At 42.9% G+C, this 22,394-nt stretch overlaps 1 protein-coding gene across 2 annotated transcripts in view; it reads left to right on the top strand.

The window, feature by feature from the left end:
• The window catches only part of ZNF830 (zinc finger protein 830), a 265,393-nt gene that overhangs the window by 90,686 nt on the left and 152,313 nt on the right, over positions 1–22,394 (top strand). For both annotated transcript variants that reach the window (XM_044293923.1, XM_044293924.1), the window contains exons 3-4: positions 3,181–3,304; positions 21,072–21,111. In XM_044293923.1, coding sequence (XP_044149858.1) covers positions 3,181–3,304; positions 21,072–21,111 — 164 coding nt within the window. The remainder of the gene's footprint in view (positions 1–3,180; positions 3,305–21,071; positions 21,112–22,394) is intronic.

Raw genomic sequence — 22,394 nt, 5'->3', positions numbered from 1 at the left:
AAAACATTTTTTACTTTCTGTTGTAAAATGTTTCAATTAAAACTACATTTCTATATAAATTTATTATCAAAATGTATTGTTCTAAAAAATAAAATGCAATAAGTGTATATTTTTTGGGTGTTTGGGTAAAAGTTATAGCATTTGCAAACTATGGTGCAAAAATTTGAATTTACGCACTTTGATTTTCTGAGCACCTGTCATGTTTCCTGAGGTTCTACAATGCCCAGACAGTAGAAACACCCCACAAATGACCCCATTTCGGAAAGTAGACACCCTAAGGTATTTGCTGATGGGCATAGTGAGTTCATGGAAGTTTTTATTTTTTGTCACAAGTTGGCAGAAATATATATGATATATGTTTTTTTTTTTCTTACAAAGTCTCATATTCTAGTAACTTGTGACAAAAAAATTACATTTTACATGAACTCGCCATACCCCTCACGGAATACCTTGGCGTGTCTTCTTTCCAAAATGGGGTCACTTGTGGGGTATTTATACTGCCCGGGCATTTTAGGGGACCTAAAGCGTGAGAAGTAGTTTGGAATCCAAATGCGTAAAAAAATGCCCTGTGAAATCCTAAAGGTGCTCTTTAGAATTTGGGCCCCTTTGCGCACCTAGGCTGCAAAAAAAGTGTCACACATGTGGTATCGCCGTACTCAGAAGAAGTAGGGCAATGTGTTTTGGGGTGTATTTTTACATATACCCATGCTGGGTGAGAGAAATATCTCTGTAAAAGTCAACTTTTCCCTTTTTTTTTTATTTTACTTTTTTATACAAAGTTGTCATTTTAGAGATATTTTTCCCACCCAGCATGGGTATATGTAAAAATACACCCCCAAAAAAATTCTAGGAACTCGCCATGCCCCTCACGGAATATCTTGGGGTGTCTTCTTTCCAAAATGGGGTCACTTATGGGGTATTTATACTGCCCTGGCATTTTAGGGGCCCTTATTGGGTGAACACTGCGTTTTTTGTAGAGCCTATAGAACATGTCCTATTCTTGTCCGCAAGTGCGGACAAGAAAAGGCATTTTCTACATAGATCTGGCAATGTGCGGATCCGCAAAATGCGGAAAGCACATTGCCGGTATCCATGTTTTGCGGATCCACGGATCCGCAAAACGCATACGGACGTCTGAATGGAGCCTGACAGGGGGGTGATTAGGGGTTAATAAGGGGTTAAGTGACAGAGAGGGTGTAGTGTAGTGTGGTGCTTGGTGCTCCTTATTACAGAGCTGCCTGTGTCCTCTGGTGGTCGATCCAAGCAAAAGGGACCACCAGAACAAAAATCAAAAAAAGACTGCGCTGCCAAAAGAATATAATTTTATTTTTTACTCTTTTCTCCTTCCTCTTTTCTTCTGCAATCTTCTCTCCTCGGATTTAAAGGGAAAGACTGGGTTTTCACCAGGTTCACAAGATGTGAAAAAATCCTCCTCAGATCTACAAGTGCCTGCAGGGTGCAAATAGAAACTCCATATGGTGAAGAAAAAGAAGAATAAAAATAAAAATTATATTCTTTTGGCAGCGCAGTCTTCTTCTTTTTTTTTTTTTTTTATTGATTGAACTTTGGTTAAGTGACAAAAACCCACGTCACTATTTGCGGCTTGCAGCACCGAGGATTTACCGTAAGATAACTAGAGACATTTTCCTTTTTATATCAGACGCTGTTAACAAAACAGCGTCTGATATACCTTTCAAGGGTTAAAAAAAAAAATCGCATCTACAGCTTGCCAGCGAATGATCGCCGCTGGCAGGCTGTAGATGAACTTGTTTACCTCCGGATCCATTCACAGAAAATCTCGCCTCTCACGAGATGACGCGCCGGCGCGTCCAGGAGGAACATTGGGGCCGCCGCCAGGATGCAATCCTGCGTGCGGCGGTCCTGAGAAGGTTAAACTCTTCAATGTTGAGAAATGTCTGTGTAAGGATCTGCCAGTTCTTCCTTACTGTGGGTGGCTGGCGCATAAATGGGGATAGTGCTAGAAATGCATTTATACTCCTATCTGCTGGAATACAGGACTGGTCAGTATTGAGCCATGTACTGATCCCATGATATGTCCTCGAAGTGCGCTAAATGCCACTGTTCATAGGCCCCCTTTTCTAGCCCCGTGTACTATTTCTTCCTATGAGGCTACATTCACATGACTGTATGTGTTTTAAGCTCCGCAAAACACAAATCCGCAAAAAATATGGATGACGTTTGTTTGGCATCCGTATTGCATCCTTTTTTGTAATTTTTTTTGGATCCTTTGTAGTTATGCCTATCTTTGTCTGCATAACTGACAAGAATATGATGTGTTCTATCTTTTTGGGGGGGGAATACGGAACAGACATACGGATTCAGACAACACACGGTGTGCTGTCAGCATTTTTTGCGGACCCATTGAAATGAATGGGTCCACATCCTATCCACACAAGAAAACTGACACGGAAACAAAATGTATGTGTGCATGAGGCCTTAGATTGTATTGTCTCCCTGGTAAATATATTTTATAATCATTTGCCTAGTGTTGGATCACTTCTATATACCACTGCTTTTTATTATTGGTTGCCCAGCTTGTGGCTTATTGGTATATCACTTATTGCAATTTATGACTATGCATATGGTTGTCAACTATGTCACTTCTGGTGCCTTCTACCAATATGCTAGGAGCTTTCTTTGACACTCTTATGTCGCTGTTGGCACCGTCGGTTTATGTGACTGTGCACATTCTTTATTCTGAAATGGTAGTTTAGTCATGGGAGATGTCTGAAGCATTCTCATCGGTAAAGACTTTGTTGAGTCGAAACCTCTTTGTGTTTGCCGCCATAAATAAGTCATCACTGCATTGACTGCAGAATTCTGCAGTTTATTCATGTTGCTCCATAGAAATAAATATAAAAAAGGTTATGGGGCTCAACATATGGTGATGCAAATTTTATTTTTTTTCAGTATTAAAACACATGACAAATTAAATAAAAGTGGTATCTCTTTAATAGTACTGACCCAGAGAATGAAGTAATAAGTCAAAGTTCAAGTTGTCCCTCAAAAATGCGCTCATATAGCTATGTGAACAGAAAAATAAAACGTGGAAAACAAAAAAGGAAAATCACCAGGTCAGGCAGGGGTTAATGAATTTCTTATTACAACTATTTTTAGTAACTGTGTGTATTACAAACCCAGTATATCTTTGTGTTGCAGAAAGTTGCAGAACTTAAAGGAACCCAAGTGAAAGCCAGTAGTCCATCTGTCTCTACGCAGTTGTCACAGACTACTAAAAGGAAAGGTCCAGTTTTGGAAAGCCTTGAGAGTAAGCGTATCAAAGGTAAACTATTAATGTTAATACTTAGCGGTCTGTATTTCACTGATAAAGCTGCCATGATACTGTGCAAGGCAATTACCATGTTACCCCTCGCATTGTGGTATGGTTCAAATCCGTTGTACAAACACGGAGTGAAAACTCATGGCAAAAACATTTTCCATTATTGCAGACTTAAAGAAACTTAACATGTACTTCCAGATATAACTAGCTTCCCCGAATTAACTAGTCTGTGTGTTTATTAAGCAAATTTGTGTATTTTCTGTACCTCCATTTCTTGTAGTGATGAGCGAACATGTGGATGTTCAGGTTCGGTTGAACTTTGTTTTTAAAGTTCTGTTTGAGACCTGAACTTCACACCGAACCTCATTGAATGCAATGGGCACCCGAACTTTGGGGCTGTAAAAAAGTAATAGAAAGGGCTAGAGGGCTGCAAAATGGGGGTAAGAGCAGCACAATTACCTTGCAAACAAATGTGGCTAGGGAAATGGCTTAAAATAACATAAAATACATAAAAATAATAATCTTGAACCAAGAGGTGGAGGTGCAAATGGAGTAGGAAGAGGTGGAGGAAGAAGCCAACACTGTTTTTATATGATTTTTTTTTTCCTTTGGATTTGTCTGTTTAATTCTGTGTGACCTATAGACATTTTTGTGGGTGAGGCCGGTATACTTCTCTACTCTGCCAATGTAAGACATAATAATCTTGAGCCAGGAGGTAGAGCTTCGAGTGTAGGCCCCAAAACATTGGGAAATTGCAAAGAGACCGCACTAACAATGGCTGGGTGCGGCTGGTATACTGGTATACACAAGGTACAGACAAGTCCTGTGGGATCCATGCCTGGTTCATTTTAATCAACGTGTGCTTGTCCACATTGGCTTTGGACAGACGAATGTGCCTGTCCGTGATCACACCCCCTGCCGTGCTAAACACACGTTCGGACAATGCACTTTGTGTATTTCTACAAGTTTAAATAAAACTGTAAATACAAACAGTCATTCCTAGTCTATAGCCACTCAGGGGCAACAGGGTAGTAGAGAAATAAATAAATAAATATGCAGCATTAAAGCAAAATAAAAATCGACACTGGTAATGGACAGCAGCTGCCAGTCAACACACCGTCACTATTTGGACATTAATCCAGGGATCCCAAATTTGAAGGAAATAATGAGGTATCCCTCTGTGTTTCGTATACTAGTTTATATAGGGTCAGGTCTGAGATGATTAATTGCATCCAGTGTTCCTTAGTGGGCATTTTCTTCCAATTGAGAAGAATAGTTTTCCTTGCATAATACATTAGTAGACTGTGTTTCCTGCCATACTTTGTGGGGATTATATATTTAACTAGTCACAGCAGACTTGTCATGGGCGAACAGACGCCCAGGAGACCAAGCCTGGTGTTTATTAAAGCATAAATGTCCTCCCAGGAGTTTAGCATTACCGGACATTGCCATATTATATGAAATAACCATCCTCACATCCACTTCTGTACGAGGGGGGAGGGAAGAGTGATTGTTTTTAGGTTACTTTCACACTAGCGGCAGTGTGATCTGGCAAGCAGTTCTGTCGTCAGAACTGCCTGTCGGATCCGCCGATTTGAATGTGACTGAAAGCATTTGTGAGACGCATTCGGATGCAGATCTGTCTTACAAATGCATTGCAAGAACGGATCCATCTCTCCGCTTGTCATGCGGACAGACGGTTCAGTTTTGTATATTTAATTTATTTATTTTTTTACACATTTTGAGGATGGATCGGATTTGGCATTCCTGCACTAATACATTCCTAAGGGGAAAAATGCTGGATCTGGCATTCAGGCATGTCTTCAGTTTTTTCAGCCAGAGATAAAACCGTACCATGCTTTTTTGCCTGATCACTCAAAATGACTGAACTGAAGACAGCCTGAATGGATTACTCTCCATTCAGAATGCATGGGGATATGCCGGAGAAGAAAAATGCTTGTGTTAAAGTACCTTTAGTATAACTAACTAGACAAATGACTGTGATAACAGGGACAGTCTCGACAGGTAGGGAGAATGTGTGCCCGGATATAGATAGAATGTTGCATGTGCTTAGCCAAAACATCCAATAAAAGTGTCAAATCCATCAGTCTGCTGGTTATTAACGTAGCCTTAAAGGATAACGGTCGTATTTATTATTATTATTTTTAGCAAACAGTATAGTACGAATAGCAACATCTAATATGCTATAGATAAAATCACCCCCTGCAATCTCAATGCCAGTACCTTTGTCAAAATCTTAGCGTCGATATTCAACAGCGAGATAGGAGTTACACTGGTCCGAAGGCCTGCCCCGGTTGTGTATCGCCACAATTGTTGCCTCTGAAAAGGAAGGAGGTAGAGAACCATGTGTCCCTGTCCGCACTTGGCAGTGTAGTAAGTAGAATCCCATCCAGTAAGTGAGCCACATCCGTAGACCCACACATGGTCTGAGAAGCATATAAATCTGAATAATAAACCTCTAGCGTCACCCCATCGGACCCCACCGATCAGATACCGTTGACCTATTGCTTTAATTTTTTTAATTGCCTAAATTTCTCTCAATGTAGCCGTATGACTGCTTCTTTGAGATGATGCTTTTTTGTAGGAAAAGTTTTAGTTTTCAATTCTGCTGTTTTCAGGTAAACATAACTTGCTGATTAACTTTTATTAACTCATTATGGGAGGGACATGGGGGGGGGGGGGGGGAGGAGAAGCGATGTGCCTCCCAAGCGATCAAAAAGTCATATAGCCCCCAAAATAGTGCCAATAAAACAGACCTCTCATCCCGCAAAAAATGAGATACCCCAAACAAATGTTTGTATCAAAATGGATAATATAGTCTAAAACCTAAATAATTGTAAACCAAAGTAGACTTATTAGGCATCGCCGCGTCCGTAAGAATCTCCTCTATAAAAATACCCCATGACCTAACCCCCCAGAATAACACGATAAAAAAAAACCGCTCTTTGCCATTTTACCATTTCAATCAGTTTTTTCCGGTAACAAAGCAAGGGTTAACAACCAAACAAAACGTAATATTTATTACCCTGATGCTGCATTTTACAGAAACGCCACATTTGTGGCAAAACAGAACAAAAAAGAAAAAAACAGGCCGCAACGCAATAATTTTATTAACTTTTGAACAGAACATATAAACTTTAACTTTTTGAACTGAACCTTTTTGCTTACTGGTGATTTTTTTTATTTTTTTTACCCCATGGGACAATGTGCAAAGCGCAAATCGCCCAAAGATGTGACGAAGTGCGTTATGCACTTTGTCCCAGGTGAAAGGAGAGGTTTGCAGCAGCTCTGTGTGAATGGGCCCTAATAGCCCTGTGTGCCTGTCCTGGTGAGATGTGATCCCTATGCTATGTGTACCTGTGTGTGGTACTTCTAAGCATAGGGCAGGGTGGTCAGGGCAGTCAGGACAGAAATAGCGGGTGTCACGCCTTATTCCACTCCTGCTACAGACACAACATCTTTTTCGGGGTGACGGTTGGGTTGAGGTACCGGCAACGACATTTGGGAAATGTCACTCGTGTAGACGGCTAACTACACTGGTGGATGGGGCCACGGAACCTCCTGGGTACAGGAGGTTCTCGATGGTCTCTTACTGAAATTTGAGGAAGGATCCTGTTCTCCCAGCCTTACTGTAGAGAACAAAACTATTATACAGAGCCAATTGAATTAAATATACAGACACCTTCTTATACCAGCGTCTGGTTCTGCGGGAAACTAAATACGGAGACAACATCTGGTCATTGAAGTCCACCCCTCCCATGTGAAGGTTATAGTCGTGGACTGAGAGGGGCTTTTCAATGACACGGGTTGCTCGCTCAATTTGGATTGTCGTGTCTGCGTGAATGGAGGAGAGCATTTAAACGTCACGCTTGTCTCTCCATTTCACCGCGAGCAGTTCTTTGTTACACAAGGCAGCCCTCTCCCCCCCTTGCAAGACGGGTGGTACCGAGCCGTTGGGGGAAGCCCGCGCGACTAGTTTGCGCGGTGCCACAGCAGCCAATCTGTTCTAGAAACAAATGCCTGAAGAGGGCCACACTTGTGTAGAAATTGTCCACATAAAGATGGTACCCCTTGCCGAATAAGGGTGATACCAAGTCCCAGACTGTCTTCCCACTGCTCCCCAGGTAGTCAGGGCAACCGACCGGCTCCAGGGTCTGGTCTTTTCCCTCATAGATCCGAAATTTGTGGGTATAGCCTGTGGCCCTTTCACAGAGCTTATACAATTTGACCCCATACCGGGCGCGCTTGCTTGGGATGTATTGTTTGAAGCCAAGGCGCCCGGTAAAATGTATTAGGGATTCGTCTACGCAGATGTTTTGCTCTGGGGTATACAAATCAGCAAATTTCAGGTTGAAGTGGTCTATGAGGGGCCGAATTTTGTGGAGCCGGTCAAAAGCTGGGTGTCCTCTGGGACGGGAGGTGGTGCTAAAATGCAGGAAACGCAGGATGGCCTCAAATCGTGCCCTAGACATGGCAGCAGAGAACATGGGCATGTGATGAATTGGGTTCGTGGACCAATATGACCGCAATTCATGCTTTTTGGTTAGACCCATGTTGAGGAGAAGGCCCAAAAAAGTTTTAATTTCGGAAACTTGGACTGGTTTCCACCGGAAAGGCTGGGCATAATAGCTTCCCGGGTTGGCGGTTATAAATTGTGTGGCATATCTGTTTGTTTCTGCCACGACTACAGGGAGTGCAGAATTATTAGGCAAATGAGTATTTTGACCACATCATCCTCTTTATGCATGTTGTCTTACTCCAAGCTGTATAGGCTCGAAAGCCTACTACCAATTAAGCATATTAGGTGATGTGCATCTCTGTAATGAGAAGGGGTGTGGTCTAATGACATCAACACCCTATATCAGGTGTGCATAATTATTAGGCAACTTCCTTTCCTTTGGCAAAATGGGTCAAAAGAAGGACTTGACAGGCTCAGAAAAGTCAAAAATAGTGAGATATCTTGCAGAGGGATGCAGCACTCTTAAAATTGCAAAGCTTCTGAAGCGTGATCATCGAACAATCAAGCGTTTCATTCAAAATAGTCAACAGGGTCGCAAGAAGCGTGTGGAAAAACCAAGGCGCAAAATAACTGCCCATGAACTGAGAAAAGTCAAGCGTGCAGCTGCCAAGATGCCACTTGCCACCAGTTTGGCCATATTTCAGAGCTGCAACATCACTGGAGTGCCCAAAAGCACAAGGTGTGCAATACTCAGAGACATGGCCAAGGTAAGAAAGGCTGAAAGACGACCACCACTGAACAAGACACACAAGCTGAAACGTCAAGACTGGGCCAAGAAATATCTCAAGAATGATTTTTCAAAGGTTTTATGGACTGATGAAATGAGAGTGAGTCTTGATGGGCCAGATGGATGGGCCCGTGGCTGGATTGGTAAAGGGCAGAGAGCTCCAGTCCGACTCAGGCGCCAGCAAGGTGGACGGTTTGGGTTGGTATCATCAAAGATGAGCTTGTGGGGCCTTTTTGGGTTGAGGATGGAGTCAAGCTCAACTCCCAGTCCTACTGCCAGTTTCTGGAAGACACCTTCTTCAAGCAGTGGTACAGGAAGAAGTCTGCATCCTTCAAGAAAAACATGATTTTCATGCAGGACAATGCTCCATCACACGCGTCCAAGTACTCCACAGCGTGGTTGGCCATAAAGGATATAAAAGAAGAAAATCTAATGACATGGCCTCCTTGTTCACCTGATCTGAACCCCATTGAGAACCTGTGGTCCATCATCAAATGTGAGATTTACAAGGAGGGAAAACAGTACACCTCTCTGAACAGTGTCTGGGAGGCTGTGGTTGCTGCTGCACGCAATGTTGATGGTGAACAGATCAAAACACTGACAGAATCCATGGATGGCAGGCTTTTGAGTGTCCTTGCAAAGAAAGGTGGCTATATTGGTCACTGATTTGTTTTTGAATGTCAGAAATGTATATTTGTGAATGTTGAGATGTTATATTGGTTTCACTGGTAAAAATAAATAATTGAAATGGGTATATATTTGGTTTTTGTTAAGTTGCCTAATAATTATGCACAGTAATAGTCACCTGCACACACAGATATCCCCCTAAAATAGCTAAAACTAAAAACTACTTCCAAAAATATTCAGCTTTGATATTAATGAGTTTTTTGGGTTCATTGAGAACATGGTTGTTGTTCAATAATAAAATTAATCCTCAAAAATACAACTTGCCTAATAATTCTGCACTCCCTGTATGTCCAAGAGCTCCGCAGTCAAGAACATCTCAAAAAATCCCAGGGCCGAACCGATCTGAGCTGTCTCAACCCGAACTCCAGACTGGGCGGTGAAAGAGGGAACTACAGGTGCGGCTGAAGTTGGGGACTGCCAATCAGGATTTGCCAGCACCTCAGGGATTCTAGGGTGTCTACGGGCCTGTCTGTGCAGTGGCTGTGACGGGGTAACTACTGCACATGCCACCGTACCAGCTTCAACTGCCCTTCTGGTGCTCGCCACTTCACCAGGTTGTACAGCAGTGCTGGTACTAGGACCAGGGAGGGCTGCGCTGCTGGTGTATGCCTCACCACGTAATCCGACAACACCAGCCCCACTCTGCTGCCCTTGAAGCGGATCCTGCGCAACCTGTGGTCTAGCGACACGGGGCCGGGTACGCCTGGTGCTATCAGGGACCTCAACCTCCTCGTCCGAACTTTGGGTCAGACTGCCACTGCTTTCTACAGGTTCATATTCTGACCCGCTGGATTTGTCAGATGAGGGTTCCCATTCCTCATCCGACTGGGTCAGAAGCCTGTAGGCCTCTTCAGAAGAATACCCCCTGTTTTACATTTGAGCAACTAAATTTAGGGGTATTCCCTGAGACTAACCAAGAAAAAAAGCAAGCCTGTCTTACAAATGGGAGGCTAGCGAAGTACCGGAGGCCGCTGCGGTTGGTAAAAAAATATCAAAACTGATTTTTTTATTTATTTCCGCAGTGCGTGTAAAGTAAATGTCCAGTGATAAAAAAGATTTCTTTTTTTGTCACTGCAGCGGGGCGGGCGTGGGTGAACGCACGTGTGGGTGACCGATCAGGCCTGATCGGGCAAACACTGCGTTTTGGGTGGAGGGCGAACTAAGGTGACACTAATACTACTATAGATCTGACTGTGATCAGTTTTGATCACTTACAGATACTATAAAAGTACAAATGCTGATTAGTGATACGCTAATCAGCGAATCAGTTACTGCGGTGCGGTGGGCTGGGCGCTAACCGATCGCTAAACTACCTAACCAAGGGGCCTAAAGTATCCTAAAACCTAACGGTCAATACCATTGAAAATAAAAAAGTGACAGTTTACACTGATCAATTTTTTCACTTTCACTAGTGATTGACAGGGGCAAGAATGGGTGATCAAGGGGTTAATTGGGGTGCAGGGGGGTGATCTGGGGCTATGTGTAGTGTTTGGTGCTACTCACTGTGAAGCCTGCTCCTCTGCTGGAACCAACCGACGAAAAGGACCAGCAGAGGAGCAGGGAAGCCATTTAACACATCATATTTACTAATATGATGTGTTAACTGGCTTTTGATTGGATTTTTTAAAAATCACCAGCTTGCCAGCCACGATCATTGGCTGGCAAGCTGATGACGCGACCCCCTGGAAGAAATGCCGGCCCGCGGTGCGCATGTGCGGGCAGGCTGAGCGCGTCATCTCGCGAGATGACGCGCCAATGCGTCACTCTGCCTACAGCTGCCACCTCCGGACCGCGAATCTGCGTTAGGCGGTCCGGAGGCGGTTAAAAAAAAAAATAATTTTTACTTTGTTTTTTAACCATTTAATTGTCTCACAAAGTAATATTTTGATTGCTTCCAAAATACTTTGCACTATTCCTGTAGTGCAATATATTTTAATATCAGTGGTATACTGACATTTACGAGAATGTCTGCTGTGCCTCTCTGGTGCAACCTGCTGGTCATGTCAGTATAGTACTGACCTTTAAAATGCAATTTTACAAGCAATCAAAAGATTACCTGTTATATGGCGACCAAAATTGTCTTTTTAGTCTTGTCGCCATTGGCGACTAGACCCCCCCGCCGCTCTGCTGTTGAATACAGCAGTGGGGCACCGAAGATGATAGTTCTCTGCCCCGCTGCCGATGTTCTTCACTTCATCTCAGCAGCGCAGTGGAGGAGTCTCTCCCTCCCGTCCTGTGCTGCTGCCTCCGCCAATAAGAAGAGAGATGGGAGGGGCTGTGGCCACTGCGCCACCAATGAGGATAATTGACCTGTTAATACAAATACAGGAGGCGGGTGCCAGAATCAAATAGCCGGCACCCCCCCCCCCCCCTTAGGATAAGAAACATTGGTGGCACAGTGCGCCCCCCCCTCCCCCCCCCAGTATAAGAAACATTGGTGGCACAGTGCGGGCCCCCCCCCCCCCCCCCCCAGTATAAGAAACATTGGTGGCACAGTGCGCCCCCCCCCCCCCAGTATAAGAAACATTGGTGGCACAGTGCGCCCCCCCCCCCCCCCCCCCCCCAGTATAAGAAACATTGGTGGCACAGTGCGCCCCCCCCCCCCCCCCAGTATAAGAAACATTGGTGGCACAGTGCGGGGCCCCCCCCCCCCAGTATAAGAAACATTGGTGGCACAGTGCGCCCCCCCCCCCCCCAGTATAAGAAACATTGGTGGCACAGTGCGCCCCCCCCCCCCCCCCCCCAGTATAAGAAACATTGGTGGCACAGTGCGGGCCCCCCCCCCCCCAGTATAAGAAACATTGGTGGCACAGTGCGCCCCCCCCCCCCCAGTATAAGAAACATGGGTGGCACAGTGCACCCCCCCCCCCCCCAGTATAAGAAACATTGGTGGCACAGTGCGGCCCCCCCCCCCCAGTATAAGAAACATTGGTGGCACAGTGCGCCCCCCCCCCCCCCAGTATAAGAAACATTGGTGGCACAGTGCGGGCCCCCCCCCCCAGCACATGGGGCGCTCTGACGTCATTCTGGAGCGCCCCGGGAGCCGCACGGATGGTAAGTATGCTGCTCCCCCGCTCCCCACTACTACTATGGCAACCAGGACTTTAATTGCGTCCTGGGTGCCATAGTAACACTGAAAGCATTTTGAAGACGGATCCGTCTTCAAATGCTTTCAGTACACTTGCGTTTTTCCGGATCCGGCGTGTAATTCCGGCAAGTGGAGTACACGCCGGATCCGGACAACGCAAGTGTGAAAGAGGCCTAAGGGAAAATAGCATTCTTTAATACAGAATGCTAAGTAGAAGGTCAATATAATAAACATTATATACACCCCAGTATAATAAATATTAGTGGTGCAATGCACCCCTCCAACACTTGCTTGCGGATGCTTGCGATTTTTACGCAGCCCTATTAACTTCTATGGGGCCTGCGTTGCGTGGAAAACGCACAAAGAGGAGCATGCTGCGATATTCACGCAACACACAAGTGATGCGTGAAAATCACCGCTTATGTGCACAGCCCCATAGAAGTGAATGGGTCCAGATTTGGTGCGGGTGCATTCCGGTATTTTGAATGCCGGACCTGGCACTAATACATTCCTACGGGAAAAATGCATTCAGGCAAATCTTCAGTTTTTTTCGCTGGAGATAAAACCGTAGCATGCTGCGGTTTTATCTTTTGCCTGATCAGTCAAAATTACTGAACTGAAAATATCCTGATGCATCCTGAACGGATTACTCTCCTTCAGAATGCATGGGGATATGCCTGATCAGTTCTTTTCTGGTATAGAGCCCCTGTGACGGAACTCTGTGCCGGAAAAGAACGCTGGTGTGAAAGTACCCTAAAATATTAAGTTCAAATCCCCCCATTCCCAATTTTACATATAAAATATATAAAGATTTACATATTGTGGTGTCATTTTGCTCCCCTTTGCCATACTGGTCTTATGTAGGTATATGCCTTCACCAAATGAAAAGTAATTATGGGTCAGGAAGCATTTTGTAAGTTCTGCCACAGGTTCGGTGCCAATTCCCTTATCTTTCGTTAAAACCTCCCAGGTTTGTAAATCTCGGGAAGCATGTAAAATGTCCCTTTCCTTGGAGTTCACTTTTAATATCAATACTTTAATGTCTGTGATGTTGTGGTCGTGGCTGCAAAAGTGTTTAGGTAAAGACAAATCTTTGCTTTCTTCTTTTATTGTGTGGCGATGAGAGTTGTATGGTAGGCAGGCCAGTGAGATAGATAGATAGATATATAGATATATCTATCTATTTATGTTTTTTTTGTTTAGAGTACTCCTGTGTCAGGTCTGATTTCAGTTTTGTATAGTAGCGTGTGTCTGTCAGTTGCCTGTTTGCTTCTGTCATGTAGTCAGATGTGTTCATTATGACTATAAGCACCTCCTTTCTGCTGGTCTAATGATTTTCTTTATTGCTTTTCAAAGATTGTATGGCTTTCCTTTCCTGGGCACTTAAGTTGGATAAATGGAAGGATATCAAAAAGTCTGTCCATAGGTGTAACTTGTTTTCCTAAAAATTCGGTGCCCTATGCAACTAGTTATACCGATTTCCAGGGCTAATGGAGACACTTTGGTTTGGACCGTATCGACATGGGTTGAAATGGAACTTTTTTTTTAAAAAAGATCTGCAAATCAGAACCAAATCTGAAAAGGTTTGCTCATCTCTAGATAGACAGATACAGTGGATATAAAAAGTCTACACACCCTTGTTAAAATGTCAGGTTTCTGTGCTGTAAAAAAAAAATGAGACAAAGATAAATCATTTCAGAACTTTTCCACCTTTAATGTGACCTATAAACTGTACCACTCAATTGAAAAACAAACAAAAATATTTTAGGTGGAGGGAAGTAAACTAAAATAAAATAATGTGGTTGCATAAGTGTGCACACCCCCTCTTATAACTGGGGATGTAGCCGGGTTCATAATTGGGCAATCGCATTCAAAATCATGTTAAATAGGAGTCAGCATACACCTGCCATCATTTAAAGTGCCTCTAATTAACCCCAAATAAAGTTCAGCTGCTCTAGTTGGTCTTTCCAGAAATTTTCTTAGTCGCATACCACAGCAAAAGCTATGGTCCACAGAGAGCTTCCAAAGCATCAAAGGGATCTCATTGTTAAAAGGTATCAGTCACAAAAGGGTACAAAAGAATTTATATATACCATGGGACTCACTGAAGACAGTCATCAAGTGGAGAAAATATGGCACAACAGTGACATTACCAAGAACTGGACTTCCCTCTAAAATTGATGAAAAGACCAGAAGAAAACTGGTCTGGGAGGCTACCAAGGGGCCTAAAGCAACATTAAAGGAGCTGCAGGAATATCTGGCAAGTACTGGCTGTGTGGTACATGTGACAACCATCTCCCGTGTTCTTCATATGTCTGGGCTGTGGGGTATAGTGGCAAGACCTTTTCTTATGAAGAAAAACATCCAAGCCAGGCTACATTTTTCAAAAACGCATCTGAAATCTCCCAAAAGCATATGGGAAAAGGTATTATGGTCTGATGAAACCAAGGTTGAACTTTTTGACCATAATTCCAAAAGATGTTAGATGCAAAAACAACACTGCACATCACCAAAAAAACACCATACCCACAGTGAAGCATGGTGGTGGCAGCATCATGCTTTGGGGCTGTTTTTCTTCACCCGGAACTTGTTAAGTTAGAGGGAATTATGAACAGTTCCAAATACCAGTCAATATTGGCACAAAACCTTCAGGCTTCTGCTAGAAAGCTGAACATGAAGAGGAACTTCATCTTTCAGCATGACAACGACCCAAAGCATACATATAAATCGACAAAGGAATGGCTTCACCAGAAGATTAAAGTTTTGGAATGGCCCAGCCAGTGCCCAGACCTGAATCAGATTGAAAATCTGTGGGGTGATCTGAAGAGGGCTGTGCACAGGAGATGCCCTCGCAGTCTGACAGTTTTGGAGTGTTTTTGCAAAGAAGAGTGGGCAAGTCAAAATGTGCTATGCTGATAGACTCATACCCCAAAAAACTGAGTTCTGTAATAAAATCAAAAGGTGCTTCAACAAAGTATTAGTTTAAGGGTGTGCACACTTATGCACCCATATTTTATTTTTATATTCCCCCCCCCCCTCTACCTAAAATATTTCAGTTTGTTTTTCAGTTGAGTGGTACAGTTGATAGGTCACATTAAAGGGGTTGTCCGGGTTCAGAGCTGAACCCGGACATACCCTTATTTTCACCCCGGCAGCCCCCCTGAGCCTAGCATCGGAGAATCTCATGCTCTGATGCGCTCCAGTGCCCTGCGCTAGATCGCGCAGGGCACAGGCTCTTTTGTTTTTAATAACACACTGCCGGGCGGTAACTTCCACCCAGCAGTGTTCGGTGACATCACCGGCTCTGAGGGGCGGGCTTTAGCTCTGCCCTAGCCATTTTACTGGCTAGGGCAGAGCCAAATCCCGCCCATCAGTGCCGGTGACGTCACCGGGGTTCCTGTCAGCCCCATGGAGAGCCCTGCACGTCACCGGAACGCTGTAAAATGCCTTTGCCCTGCGCGATTTAGCGCAGGGCAAAGGAGAGCATCGAAGCATGAACTGCTCCGATGCTCATGTCAGGGGGGCTGCTGGGGTGAAAATGGAGGGCTGTCCAGGTTCAGCTCTGAACCTGGACAACCCCTTTAAAGGTGGAAAAAGTTCTGAAATGTATTTCTTTGTCTCATTTTTTTTTTTACATCACAGAAACCTGATATTTTAAAAGGTGTGTGTGTAGACTTTTTTTTTATATCCACTGTATATATATTTATAGATATTTATTTACCCATCTATATCACAATATAAATATATATATATACCCACACCCACCCATAAATATTGGTACATCCACACAATTATAACATTTTTGGCTCTATACACCACCACAATGGATTTGAAATGAAACAAACAAGATGTGCTTTAACTGCAGACTGTCAGCTTTAATTTGAGGGTATTTACAAATCAGGTGAACGATGTAGAAATTACAACAGTTTGCATATGTGCCCCTTCCACTGGTTATACCAAAAGTAATGGGACAGAATAATAATCATAAATCAAACTTTCACTTTTTAATACTTGGTTGCAAATCCTTTGCAGTCAATTACAGCCTGAAGTCTGGAACGCATAGACATAACCAGATGCTGGGTTTCATCCGTGGTGATGCTCTGCCAGGCCTCTACTGCAACTGTATTCAGTTCCTGCTTGTTCTTGGGGCATTTTCCCTTCAGTTTTGTCTTCAGCAAGTGAAATGCATGCTCAATCTGATTCAGATCAGGTGATGGACTTGGCCATTGCATAACATTCCACTTCTTTGCCTTAAACTCTTTGGTTGCTTTTGCAGTATGCTTTGGGTCATTGTCCATCTGCACTGTGAAGCGCCGCCCAATGAGTTCTGAAGCATTTGGCTAAATATAAGCAGATAATATTGCCCGAAACGCTTCAGAATTCATCCTTTTGTCAGCAGTCACATCATCAATAAATACAAGAGAACCAGTTCTATTGGCAGCCATACATGCCCACGCCATGACACTACCACCACCATGATGAAGTGGTATGCTTAGGATCATGAGCAGTACCTAAAATATTTCAGTTTGTTTTTCAATTGAGTTGTACAGTTTATAGATCACATTTAAAGTTGGAAAAAGTTCTGAAATTATTTTTGTCTCATTTTTTACATCACAGTAGCCTGACATTTTAACAGAGGTGTGTAGACTTTTTTTTATATCCACTGTATGTCTGATCCATTCATAATACTGCATAAAAATTTATTTTTTGCCTGTTTTTGACTTTCAACTGTAATTGTCATTATGTCAAGAACACTAACTCCAGAATTGAATATAAAAAGTAAAGGGGAAAAACTTGCTAACGCTATCAGTATACATCGGTTTCTTGCCTGTACCTGAAACAAACTGTTTTGTTGAAATACTGCAGAGAACAGATGGGTTAATTTTCTTCCAGTCTGTTCCATTTTCATCTGGGGTGAGGATTAATGATCTATTTATTCTATTGCAGACAGATAAGAGGAGGGAGTTGTCTTACACCCAAATGCCTCTTTCACACAAGCGTATTGAAATTAGTCAGTATTCTGGCTCAGGCACTGATTCCTGATGATATACCATCATTTTTTCTACAGGATTTCATCAGGATTTACATGCATATTCTTTCCTCCCTGCATCTTGATGCACTCCCATAGACTGTAATGGTCATATTTGGAAATGCTGCAGATTTCAACTACTGACGTGCTTGTAAATAGCTCTATTCATTAACATTATTAGCATATTCCGGTCCATCAAATTAGGCCCATATACAGATTGCAAATACGCTAGTGTGAAAGCTGCCAAACCATACAAATGAGGAGGAGGAGGATGGGTCACATTAAAAAACATAATAAAGATGTAATTGTGTATTTTTCAGCTTTTAATTGTAATATTAGACCAAATAGGATCAATAGAAAGGAGATGATTGAAGGAGCTGTCCCAAGATTTAAACTTATCACCCATCTTTGATATTTGTTCTGATTGGTGGGGCTTCAACTGAAAGAATGCCCATATAAAAGAAAGTCGCTGGTGAATGCATCATGCCACTGCATTTGACTCTGTGTGGAAGAGGAGTATGGTAAATTGCTGTACTCGTCTTCTCTTTGGCAGTTCCATAGAGATGAATACAGTGGCAACATACATAATCAACCAGCCTTAATTTTTATATGGGGAAGCTGGGTCACCGTTCTTCTGATTGTTGAGGGTCTCAGCAGCTAGACCCATTGCAATCAGACCCAATTCAATTCCAATCTCTGCACACTCCCTGTAACCAGCGCATAATGCTGCACATGTATGGCATTATTCGTCCCCACATATATGAAGCGTGCTGCTGCCGTGAGCCCGATCCATACGCGGTGGGTGCCGGCTTTATCATTTAGCAGGCACCTAGCTGCAATGACTGATAATGGCAATCACGCTGCACCCCGTCATTTAAACCCTCAGATGAAGAGGGATGCTGTGTCTCTTCCCCCCCCCCCCCCCCCGTAGTGAAATCTCATGGCTCCGATTTGGTTACCATAGCGGCCTGGATGCTTCTGAAGCTTGCCAGGCCTGCCATAGTAATCTCCCTGATACGCTGTGCACATGGTAGAGCTCAGCAAGGACCGTGTCAGAATCCTGTCCACTCTAATATATGAAAAACACACTATTTGCCCCCCCCCCCCCAAAAAAAAATAAAAAAAAAAATTGAATAACAGTGAAAAAGTCGTGGATACCACAAAAATGGGACCAATAAAAGCCACAGTTGTTACACAAAAAACAATCTCTCATACAGCTCTGAAGCTGGAAATGTAAAGTTCTGGCTGTCAGAATATGGTGATTCAAAGAATTTTTTTTTATTTTTGGTTTGGTATCTCTGTAATCGTACTGAGCTGCAGAATAAGGACGCAATGTCATTTTTTTGTGAGCACCATGATGTCAAAACCCCAAAAACCTTGAATTTGGGTAAATTTAAAGAAGGCATAAAAAATGCATCTTGTCCCACAAAAAAATAAGCCCTCATATGGCTATTTGAACGTGGGGAGGAGAAATCAAAAATGAATATAAGCTTGGTCTTTAACCACTTCAGCCCCGCTAGGTGAAACCCCCTTCATGACCAGAGCACTTTTTACACTTCGGCACTACACTACTTTCACCGTTTATCGCTCGGTCATGCAACTTACCATACAAATGAATTTTACCTCCTTTTCTTCTCACTAATATAGCTTTCATTTGGTGGTATTTCATTGCTGCTGGCATTTTAACTTTTTTTGTTATTAATCAAAATGTAACGATTTTTTTGCAAAAAAATGACATTTTTCACTTTCAGCTGTAAAATTTTGCAAAAAAAACGACATCCATATATAAATTTTTCGCCAAATTTATTGTTCTACATGTCTTTTGATAAAAAAAAAATGTTTGGGCAAAAAAAAATAAAAAATGGTTTGGGTAAAAGTTATAGCATTTACAAACTATGGTACAAAAATGTGAATTTCCACTTTTTGAAACAGCTCTGACTTTCTGAGCACCTGTCATGATTCCTGAGGTTCTACAATGCCCAAACAGTAGAAAACCCCCACAAATGACCCCATTTCGGAAAGTAGACACCCTAAGGTATTCGCTGATGGGCATAGTGAGTTCATAGAACTTTTTATTTTTTGTCACAAGTTAGCGGAAAATGATGATGATTTAATTTTTTTTATTTTTTCTTACAAAGTCTCATATTCCACTAACTTGCGATAAAAAATTCTAGGAACTCACCATGCCCCTCACAGAATACCTTGGGGTGTCTTCTTTCCAAAATGGGGTCACTTGTGGGGTAGTTATACTGCCCTGGCAATTTAGGGGCCCAAATGTGTGAGAAGAACTTTGCAATCAAAATGTGTAAAAAAAAATGACCGGTGAAATCCAAAAGGTGCACTTTGGAATATGTGCCCCTTTGCCCACCTTGGCCGCAAAAAAGTGTGACACATCTGGTATCGCCGTACTCAGGAGAAGTTGGGGAATGTGTTTTGGGGTGTCATTTTACATATACCCATGCTGGGTGAGAAAAATATCTTGGTCAAATGCCAACTTTGTATAAAAAAAAAATGGGAAAAGTTGTCTTTTGCCATAATATTTCTCTCATCCAGTATGGGTATATGTAAAATGACACCCCAAAACACATTCCCCAACTTCTCCTGAGTACGGCGATACCAGATGTGTCACACTTTTTTGCTGCCAAGGTGGGCAAAGGGGCACATATTCCAAAGTGCACCTTTCAGATTTTGCAGGCCATTTTTTACACATTTTGATTGCAAGATACTTCTCACACATTTGGGCCCCTAAATTGCCAGGGCAGTATAACTACGCCACAAGTGACCCCATTTTGGAAAGAAGACACCCCAAGGTATTCCGTGAGGGGCATAGCGAGTTCCTAGAATTTTTTATTTTTTGTCACAAGTTAGCGGAAAATGATGATTTTTTTTTTTTCTCTTTTTTCCTTACAAAGTCTCATATTCCACTAACTTGCGACAAAAAAAAAAAAAATTCTAGGAACTCGCCATGCCCCTCACGGAATACTTTGGGGTGTCTTCTTTCCAAAATGGGGTCACTTGTGGCGTAGTTATACTGCCCTGGCAATTTAGGGGCCCATATGTGTGAGAAGTACTTTGCAATCAAAATCTGTAAAAAATGACCGGTGAAATCCGAAAGGTGCACTTTGGAATATGTGCCCCTTTGCCCACCTTGGCAGCAAAAAAGTGTGACACATCTGGTATCGCCGTACTCAGGAGAAGTTGGGGAATGTGTTTTGGGGTGTCATTTTACATATACCCATGCTGGGTGAGAGAAATATCTTGGCAAAAGACAACTTTTCCCTTTTTTTTTTTTATACAAAGTTGGCATTTGACCAAGATATTTCTCTCACCCAGCATGGGTATGTGTTACAAATATGATCTGCTATCTGGCACTTTGTTTGGATTTTTTAAAAATCAGCAACCTGCCAGCCAATGATCACGGCTGGCAGGTTGCTGACGAAATACTCCTGTGCGAAATGCCGGCGCGAACTGCGCATGCAAGCGCGCATATTCGCGTCATCTCACGTCTCGCGAGATGACACGTATATGCGTGACTGTGCGCAGCGCTGCCACCTCCGGACCGCACATCTGCGTTAGGCGGTCCGGAGGTGGTTAAGGGGTTAAAAAATGAATTTCTGTAGTTTTTAATTTTTTTAATTTTTGGCTTTTGTAATGAGATACATTTAGCATTATTACATATATTCTTATTTTATTTTATAGATTCAGAAGATCATTCTTCAGCTTCTTCAACAGAATCTACGTAAGAATCATTCAAGTTAATGTTAAGATTAATGTTAAAGATTTTGGGTTGCCCTCTAGTTGTGAGGTGCAATAAGGCCTCTTTCACACGAGCGTGACGGATTGGCTCCGGATGCGTTCAGGATGCATTCAGTGAAACTCGCACCATTTTGCAAGCAAGTTTAGGCTGAGATTGCGTTTAGTTGTTCAGTTTTTTCCATGCGGGTGCAATGCATTTTGATGCGTTGTTCATGCGCGTGTTAAAAAACTTAAGGTTTACAAACAACATTTCTTAGCAACCATTAGTGAAAAACGCATTGCATACGCACTTGCTTGCGGATGCAATGTGTGTTTCACTGAAGCCCCATTCACTTCTGTGGGGCCAGGGCTGCGTGAAAAACTCGAAATATAGAACATGCTCTGTTTTTCATGCAACGAAGAACTGATGCATGAAAAAAAAAAAAAAAACTCGTGTACACAGACCCATTGAAATGAATAGGTCAGGATTGAGTGCGAGTGCTATGCGTTCACGTCACACATTGCACCTGCGCGGGAAACTCGCTTGTGTGAAATGGGCCTAAGGCCTCTTTCAGATGGACATCACGGATTTGCTCCGGATGCATCCTGGGGGTATTGCGGGGAACCCACGAGAGTGCGCATACAATTTCAGTTTTGACTGCAATTGCGCTGTTCAGTTTTTTTCTGCGCGAGTGCAATGCATTTTCCACGTGCGTGATAAAAATCTGAATGTGGTACCCAGACCCGAACTTCTTCACTGAAGTTCGGGTTTGGGTTCGGTGTTGTGTAGATGTTATTTTCCCTTATAACATGGTTATAAGGTAAAATAATGTCATTCTTAATACAGAATGCTTACTAAAAGGTTGCTTGAGGGGTTAAAAAAAAATGCACTTACCTCATCCACTTGATCGCGCAGCTGGCATAGTCTTCTTTCTTCTTCTTTGAGGACCTGCAAAAGGACCTTTTGATGTAATCACGCTCACCACGTGATGAGTGTGGTGATGTCGACGCAGGTCCTGCTGAATGAAGATAGGACCCTTAAGCCACATTTTGGTAAGCATTCTGTATAAAGAATGCTATTATTTTACTTTATAACCATGTTATAACGGAAAATAATACAGTAAATTGACTTATCATTTACTAACATCATCTAACAACCACGCGAGAAAATCTCATTGCATCCGCACTTGCGATTTTTACGCAGCCCCATTCATTTCTATGGGGCCTGCATGAAAAACGCGGAATATGGAACATGCTGCGATTTTCACGCAACACACAAGTGATGCC

This window comes from Bufo gargarizans, chromosome 5 (genome assembly GCF_014858855.1).
Source record: "Bufo gargarizans isolate SCDJY-AF-19 chromosome 5, ASM1485885v1, whole genome shotgun sequence".
NCBI classification, from domain to species: domain Eukaryota; kingdom Metazoa; phylum Chordata; class Amphibia; order Anura; family Bufonidae; genus Bufo; species Bufo gargarizans.
Note: the sequence above shows the minus strand (reverse complement) of the source record. Positions and strands in the feature narration are given on the sequence as shown.